Genomic DNA, 9210 nt, shown 5'->3' with positions numbered 1-9210 from the left:
ATCTGCGATGTTAAAACGATGTGGCGTGCTGGAAATAAAAATATTTTTAAGGAACAGGACATATTGCAACAAGACGTTCTCGTGTAAATATATTGCCATTTTTATGGGTCCTTTTGGAAGACTTCTCCAGCATAGAAATAAAAGCACAAGTCTGTTAGCGTGAAATTGCACGGTAGCTCTCCAATCTTCTCTGAACTCTAGGTATTTCGGTCCAGCGTGTGGGGATGGGGTTTCTCGGTCTCTTCTCTCCCCACGATGAAACTTGAACAGATTTGCCGTCAGGAAACTCGGATGAATCGCGACTGTAATTGTTGTTAATAATTTGTGTGTGCCGTGCTGATCACAAAAGGAAGATAAAGTATAGGAGACCGCGTTTCTTAGCAACCCATGTGTGCGCGCAAAGCGGCAAAGTGATGACAGCTTTCATTCCAGAGAGTCTGTTTTCAGCACCTTGGATAGAGGCAGCACCAGTCCAATTGCACCGGAGCGACCAGAGGATCCTGGAAACCCGTCTTTTCTCCCTTTTTTCCCCCTATTCTGTTATTTAGCCCTCGCCTAAAGCTAGTTGGATATCGACTATCCACAGCCTCATCCCCAAATCCGCCACTGACGCTTTGTAGTTGCACTTTAATTAGCCACCTCATTTTTAATATATTTATCACCGACTTGGAGAACTAGCCAACAATTTGGGTTGGCACAATGGAACAAGGAAATAAAAGTTGTTTCCCTAAATAGAAACAACCTTGTGGAAACATTCCAAACATCCAATCTTTTGTCCATTGCAGTCCAGAAATAAGTAACCCCCCGGAAAAAAATTACGATATATATGTAAACAAAATTAGACTGGCATGGCTTAATTCAAGAGTTGGGATGGGGTCTTTTAGAACACCCCGAACGCGCACTTTCAGATCAGAAGCTTTAACTTTGATCGTCACGGTTTTAGAAAGCTGCTTTGGTTGGATTTAATCTTGTATTTTCCAAAAAGCTTTGCATCCATTCGCTGAAGCGGACCCAACAAAGACAGCCTCTTTAATAATACAAATATATATATATATGTGTTTAAAACTGCTGTACACGTCTGTTCGACTTGCCCCTCCCTTGTCCTCCAAAACCGAAAAGTTCATGAATAAATGTGTATATAAAATAGCAAAAATTGTTATGATTGCCAATAGCTTTGGGTTGTTCTGGGACATGATTGTTTTAGAAAGATTTGGACTTACAGGGACGGCATCTCATACATGGCATGAGATGTTCAAATCTCTGGTTTCTACCTATAAGCTCAGAAAAGCAGGTGCCAGGTGCGTTAACAAATGTATCTCCCCATCCCTAATACAAATACAAACCGTGGAAAGCGGACTAACCCCTTATACACCCCCCCCCCCTCCCCCCACCAATCAAGCGACCCTCATTCTCACACTCGCTCCCCTCTCTCTTAACCATAGCCCCGATAAATAACTACGGAACGTGTTTGATTTGAGTAGATCGACGGAGAGAGACATATCTGACGGCTTTCTGTGACACAGATGTGGGAAGAAGGCGCCAATATGTTATTTTAAAAAAAAACACAAGTTAATTGACTTCACTATCTCTCTTCCTCGCCCTCTGCCCAAAATATATAAAGTCGACCTAAACGACCAGCAATCATGTCGAAATTTAAAAAAAAGTATTATCGTCTCCGATGTCTTATATTCATCAACTGATGTGTCCCTTTTAGCAGCCTCGCCAATAACTACTCACTTCCCTCCCTCCCTCCCCCCTCCCTCCCTCCCCAGTTAAGCAGCTCGCAGCTTTCAAAGGCTGGGACGGTTTCCCTTTGTTCCCGGATCGCACGCTTTCTAAGAATCAGTCCGGACTTCCTCACTCCGCCTTCAAGTGAAAAACAAAATACAGTAAAATACCACATACAATAACTAGCCGGAAATAGGCAGAATATTTCACATATTATGGTGTACGTTCAAAACACATCCCTAATCTCGAATGCATTTCAGTAGCAAATCCCGACTGCAAATAATTGCTCAGAAATAAATTCATTGCTGTCAAAAAGGTGTTTTTTTTGTTCCCTTCTTTATATTATGTACTAAAGAGGGTAGGGATTTATTATTATATCAAGGAAGGAGCGGAGAGGATGGGAAAAAAAGCGAACGTGCGCAAGCTGGCTTTTTATGGCTGGGTTTTTGGAAGCTACCACTATCTGGGGTTGTGGTGGAGCTGAGTGGAGAGGGAGAGGGAGAGGGAGAGGGAGAGGGAGGGGAGGGCTGCTTCATCCACCCCGGGTCTGCGCCGACCTTGAGCCCATCCAGCCTGTTTAAACGGCGGAGTCAATGTAAAGGAAAGTTGCCTGACGTCACGCAGTGTGGGAGAAAGATGGCCACGTTAACGAACGGCGTGCAGCAGGCAGCAGACAGCCTTAACAACAACATCCAAATCAGCACTGTCAACGGGCCTATGAACGGACTCAGCCACAGCCAGAACAGCACCATCCCCATGAAGGACCACGACGCCATCAAACTTTTCATCGGCCAGATCCCCCGCAACCTGGAGGAGAAGGACCTCAAGCCCCTCTTTGAGGAATTTGGCAAGATCTACGAGCTCACGGTGCTAAAGGACCGCTTCACCGGCATGCACAAGGGTCTGTATGCACATTCACCACCCCCCACCCTCCCTCCCTCCCTCCCTCCCTCCCCGCCTCCCCCACCCCAACCCCAACACCCACCCCCCACCCTCCCTCCCTCCCGGTCCCCACTATAACTTAGTGCTTCTCCAAACTCGGTGCAATCTGAGAATGGCTTTTGTGCTACTGTTTGTTGTGATGCAAATGTTAAGGTCTGGCCAGTTTGTGGGGTGGTGCTGAAGGATAGCATTATAGCCGCTGCTGTGAATACCAGCTCCTTCTCCACTGTATAAGTACAACATCATGTAAAAGACAGCGTTTGCAAAGACAATGAGTGGCTTTGCGACCCTAATGTAGAGAGAGCCCGGGAGGAGCGGAGTGCCGAAGACTGGGATTCACTCTTCTTCCCCACTGTTCACTTCGCACCGATTGAAACAACTTGTGATTTCAGATCCCTCGGCGAACTCTGGTTCCGTCAGCATCCCTTCTCGTTTTTTTTAATCTCCCCCCTCTCTGTATGTATATATATGTATATATATTTAGATTTAATATAATGACAGAGAACACTCCGGTGAGTTAGACAGACTTAGGGACGGGGCAGCTGGCTGGAGTTAACAGTTCGCACTAACAGTTTCGTCAAAATACAACTTTTTTTGGAGCTGCAATGATTTGTCGGTGGGGCTTGTGTGTGGGAGGGGGTTGGACGGGGAGAGGTGATAGTAACGATTGCAACTCAGTGAGGGGGGTTCGTAAATGGGGTTAAACGCGAGGTTCTCTCTCTTACTCACTCACTCACTCACTCACTGAAGCGCGCGCGCACACACACACACACACACACACACACACACATAGGAATAATAACTTGCAAGATTTGTAGTCCTGATTTTAAAAGGCGAAATGACCCAGCTGCTGCCGCCGGGCGATATGAGAGAAAAGCATACAAGGGTGTGCAGGTGCACAGTAAATCTGCGTGTTGGAGGGAGGCGGTGTCGTGGGTGTGGGGGGGGGGGAGGGGAGGGAGGGGGGGGGGGGGGGGGGGGGGGGTAAAAGTAAGATATGAAAAGGGCCTTAGGTTATCTGTAATTTAAAATGCAATATTTATGAGCTCAACGGCCGCATTCACAGGCGCGGATAAGGCTGCATGCTATTTTCAATAACATGGATTGAAATTTCAATGATATGAGTGATGTGATTCCAAACACTCGTTCTTTAAGCCTTCAGATAATAATTATTTACTGATCATATTAAGATTGGCGATTGCTACCCCCCCCCCCCCCCCCCAATTTGAGAACAGTATAAAAGTATAGCATCCAATTTTTGCTCGTGTCTGCTTGCAATATGAGACTTTGATTTATTTTTTAATCATGCTGTTTTATTTTTTCATATAATAAATTATGTACGCGCACACTGCAAATAAGCCATGTCTGCCCTTTGTACATTCCTTTCCCTCCAGTCTGTCTGCTCTGTACGTCTGATTCGGAAGCTGCGGAGTTCCAAGTTGCTGGGGGTGTGTTCTGCATCAACAGTGACAACTCCTGCGGGTTAACTTCCACTGCCAGCCCACATCTGGCACTGGTGCAGACACCACCGGCTTCTGTTAATATAAAGATAACTGTCGCAGCCTTAGTAGTTAATGACAAAGGGCATTAGAGTTATCTCCAACTGGGCTCCAGTTTACTTTTCAATCCAAATTTGGAATATTGCTCCAAATGCGGATTTAAAAGCGTAAACAAAAGTATGGGCAATGTGTGTTTTGTTGGAATAAGATTTGTCGTTACGATAGCGTACATGTTGTGCCTATACTGGAATGAGTTCCTGGGATTAGGTACAACGTCTTCAGTCTTGTTATGGTGCCTTTACAATCCATTGTTCAGCCACTGACCTGACAAGAGTGCACACATTTTCAAAAGATGTACCGAGATATGTTAACTAAACCATAAGTTTAAACTACAAGTCAACCATATAAAGGTAATTTAGTCAGACGTGATTTACAGGCCTGGCACCTTACACTGACAACATTGGGTTTGTTGGAACAATAATCATCACTCAGATCATTTTGAAGGAAGAAGTGACGGCAAAATAATATTCACAGTGCTTTTTTTAATGTTGTGTTCCCTTTAATTAAATGATTAGGTTGTGCCTTCCTAACGTACTGTGCCAGGGAATCCGCTCTAAAGGCCCAAAGTGCGTTGCATGAACAGAAGACATTACCTGGGGTAAGTTCCAGATAATGCTTTCAAGTTTTCTTACCTGGCTGATAGATCGGAACTCTTACCTCTGTGTGTGTGCAGTGCTGACGCATCTCCCGGGGCTGCAGTTTGGATTTTCCGCAGTAAAAGTTTAAAGTCAAAGTCGTTCACTGCAGTTTTAGTCGTAGCATGAAATATTCATTTATTTTAAATTGTATGGGGATACGAGAGTGCGAGACAAACGTTGAACTTGGTGCAGTCTTAAGAAAGAGAGAGAAAAGAAAAGGAAAGTGGCTTTATTCGTGGCAAACGGACTGGCGATTGTGTTGCAGATCCGCGACCTGTCCTCTTGTGTCATACACAGTCTAACGGCAGCTGTCGTGGAGTGCATTTAAACGCAACGTGCACATAGGTGGAGATACTTGACGTCTTTCTAAAACAGGAGTGATGCCCAGATGAGCAGTCTTTGAGACAACGAGCCACGTGGATAACAATGGGCTTGTTATTTTCCTTGAAGGGGCTGCGAGTGTTTCACATTGACAGCCCTGGTTGTTTTCCTGGACTTCACTGAGGAAGACTGTAGTGTGATTATGGGCATTTTAAGGCCGGCTTTCAAAAGTCATTTATGCAATCAGCACCGATATCCTCCCTCATCGATTACTTTTGCTACTCGAAATACATATTTTATAACAAGCTGACAAGTTCAAGCTGCCGTGTTACAAACCAGGACGGTGCAGGGCTGAAAGGCAAAATGGCCCATGCAATGCCTGCAAGGACGGGCTGCGTTTGACTATTGCAACATTTCTCCAATTCTTCCTAACTCCGCCTTCCTCCCCACCCCCTCCCACCCCCACAGGGGAGGGAAATGTAACTTCTAAATATATTTGAGCGCAGAAGGTACAACCCCACTAAAGCCTATGATTCCATTATTCCGTGTCATAAATGCCAGTCACAGGGAGATCAATATACATAGTATGCATATCCGTATGGGTGGATGATAAGGGCTGGTAGTTCGTACAGAATGATATGTATAAATTACAATGAATAAAACTGTATTAGGGTTATTCCCAGCAGACTAACAATGGGCGAAACATAATTTGCCATTGAAGTTCTTAGATTAATACCACCCGTGTGCCACCTCTAATCCAATCTGGATTTTCACTGCGTTTGTATTTATACACATATATTTTTAATCAGCATCGAGTCAAAGATTTATACTTGGTAGCTAGGAGTGTGAATCGTTATGCATGCAGTGTGTAGCCACCTACTATCATGGGGCTGTGTGGCTTTTGTCAAGACTTATTATCATACAGAAGCCTTCAGCTTTCCCATAGCCTGCTTCATTCCCATTATAGAGATGTATTTAAGTCAACAGCTGTCACTGCTAGGCAGAAGCCCTCCAACTTTAAAAAAAAATACCCTCCTTCTTATTTAGACTACTCATCTGATGTAATAGTCTGTTATTCTCAAAATCTCCAGAAACATAATCACATTTGAAGGGGGAGGGGGAGGAGGTACTCGGCCACTGGGCACTTCACTGTTGCATTGTTAAGCCATATTATTAGTTTACACAGTAATTGGTGGGCATTAGCCTTACATAATTAAGACCCCAAAGACCGATCTTTGCATGTGCATGCATGTGTGTAAAATAAAACCTATACTGTCCCTTTGTATACTTTCAGCTGTCATCTACTTTTACTGGATCCCTGCAGCACCAAAAATATAAGCTGGCAGCAGTCTATTTTTGCTAAAGATTAACACTAGTACTTTCGACTGATCGGGATAATGTAGCTGTTGGTAGATTCCAAGCCATTTGTTTAATAAACGGCCACCAGAACCACGAGTCGTATAATTTTATAAAAGTCACCAAATAATACTAAAACACACAAAAAAAAATCCACTGAAAAAAAAGTTTTTTTTTGTAACCAACTGATCAGGAACTGTAGGCTTTTGGACGCAACAAAATCTTGAGATGAGACTAGAGCTTCTAACTTAATTTTTGTATATCCATGTCCTCACCATTCAGCAAAGTCTGGCTGATTGTTTGGTTTTAAAGTTCGGAAATTAATTTTTAAGTTGGTAAGTAAATTAAAGAAAAAAAGATGTGTACATGAGGCAGCTCTCAGTTGCAGCCGGTCTGGAAAAACTGCAACTTCTGATAGTTTGATGGTTTATTTGGACTTTACTTTATACGGTAATGCCAGAGAAAGAGAATACACTATTTCTGAATCATTTTTAAGCACACAGCATATCTATCAGGAATCTTTTGAGTTGATCTATATTTAGACCTCATCTTTTTACAACTTTTACATATGTGAATATTGTTCAATATAAAAAATTGTGTTGGCATATATAGGCAATAAGATATTTTTTGTCATATTTTATGTAATGTAAATGCAATAGTTATTGCATTACAGTGAGAAAAAAAAAACAGAGCAGTAGTCTTGATATCAGTTTGGTCTTTGTTGACCTCTTGAAATTCAGGGCCGTTATGAAGAATTACATTTTAGAATCAAACAGCAAGAATGTCCAATGGGAGATGCAAGATGTGTGCAAGAAATGTGTGCGGGGATGATTACACATGTTGTTCCATCTGAGTCAGAGAGAACGAGTGAGCGAGCAAGCACTTACACTTCCTCATTATTGTCTATTGAATGGCTGAAGCTGAAAGTAATGAGATGGAGCTTAATAAGGAAATGCTTCCTTTCAGAGAATGAGAGTTGTGAGCCTGCTGTATCTGCCATGTCTCATTAACAGGCTGCTGTGGAGCACATGGTCTCACACAATAATGAGAGTTTTGGGGGTGGGGGCTGTACGCGAGCATGCTGCACTCCAGAGATATCTCTTTTGTGTTGCCAAGCATTTAAGTTCATTCTCGAGCAGACACCTGGCACAGATTAAAAAAAAGACGGAACAAAAAAGATGGATATTAGAAGAGCAGGCAGTGCAGCAGTGAAACGTGTATCGCGTCTGCACTGCATTCCGTGTTTTCAGGCTCTTACGCCAGTGATGCCCGTCACCAAGATTTTATTATCTATCATTTCTTTTAAGCTCTCTGATCCATGATTATGCACAGTTTTACGCTGGGTGAAGAATTTGCTCTAAGGACAAATATCTGGCATATTCTACTCTGTCCTCTCAATAAACTTTGTATCAATTAAAATATAATACACAGCATACTTCTCTTTGGCAAGTTATTATTGGGAAAGGTGGTGGGAAAGGGAATTGTCTAATGGCTGTGTATTGTATCTGAGATTTATCTGTGTGCTTATGTATAGTGATACTTGTACTGAACTGTATACAAAAATGAATTTCACTGTACCTCGGTACATGTGGCAAATAAATTGCATTGACCATTGGGTTTTGTTGGAAGGATATTCTAACTAATCTCTGGGGCCACCACACTTCCTTGTAATGATGAAACAATAGTTCCAGTATTGGAATATTGTGGTACAGAGATATCTGAATCAAGGTGGAGACATGAGTTTATCTCTTGCTTTGGCTCTCTGAAAAGTTTGTGATCCGACAAGATTAGTTTCCTCTAAAATTAATCTTCACAGTTTCACCAAATACAAAGACCAGCTTAATGTCATAAAAAAAATCTTGCAGGAAAGAAGGCTTTTTCTGGCTTTAGTTTGGTTGTCAAATAAATATCAGTGTTAAATAAATCCATCATCATATATAATAATATATTATAATATACATACATAGGGAGCACAATATTTTTGCATCTTCGATATTCAGTGATTTCCAAAATGCAGTCATTGGTTGTAATGAGCCTGCATCCATGTCAAAGCAAATGGCAATATTAGCAGTGCTATTCACAATATCCTGATGAGTTATGACATTGGGATTTGGGATATGACAACATGTCTTGATTACCATTTGCCTTGACACTGGTTATGACCATCTGCTAATTCAGACTGAGTCTCAGCATAAAAGTACAAAAATAGGAATTACTAGTGAGGGACAGAACAAAACGAAAGTCACACAACAAAGAGCAAAAATATGGAACACATAAATTATCAGTCGGACAATGCAAATATATTGATGAGACTTTCTAACTACAGATGATTTGTATAATGAAGAAAGAAGTTAAAAAGTATTTGAATAATCTCGTTGAAACAGTGATTGCATGAAAATTAGCATTAGCATGTCATAAAAACATAACTTTTTTTTGTGTGTTTGTGAAATCAACGAGAGAAATAATTTGTCTGTCTGCATAGGGATATACAAATTCTCCTTACAGACATTTTATTAACAACAGAACTTTAACACAGCAGCTGTTGGCTATGGTATGATGTAAAATTATCACAGGAGTGCTAACATTTATTTTAATTACAGAGAGTTCACTTTGTGAATGTACAAATCCTGCACTTGCAATGGTTTGCTTTATTATAGAAACCTGTA

At 41.9% G+C, this 9210-nt stretch overlaps 1 protein-coding gene across 9 annotated transcripts in view; it reads left to right on the top strand.

The window, feature by feature from the left end:
* The first annotated feature begins 2202 nt into the window (after positions 1–2202).
* The window catches only part of celf4 (CUGBP Elav-like family member 4), a 1189269-nt gene continuing 1182261 nt past the window's right edge, over positions 2203–9210 (top strand). For 4 of the 9 annotated variants that reach the window (XM_033032287.1, XM_033032279.1, XM_033032269.1 and 1 more), the window contains exons 1-2: positions 2204–2629; positions 4745–4827. In XM_033032287.1, the coding sequence (XP_032888178.1) occupies positions 2365–2629; positions 4745–4827 (348 nt within the window). In that variant the 5' untranslated portion in view covers positions 2204–2364. Of the gene's footprint in view, positions 2630–4744; positions 4828–9210 lie in introns of all 9 variants that reach the window. The other 5 variants (XM_033032265.1, XM_033032259.1, XM_033032244.1 and 2 more) reach the window with 2 other exon arrangements.

The sequence above is a fragment of the Amblyraja radiata genome, chromosome 1, assembly GCF_010909765.2.
Source record: "Amblyraja radiata isolate CabotCenter1 chromosome 1, sAmbRad1.1.pri, whole genome shotgun sequence".
In the NCBI taxonomy this organism is placed as follows: domain Eukaryota; kingdom Metazoa; phylum Chordata; class Chondrichthyes; order Rajiformes; family Rajidae; genus Amblyraja; species Amblyraja radiata.
Note: the sequence above shows the minus strand (reverse complement) of the source record. Positions and strands in the feature narration are given on the sequence as shown.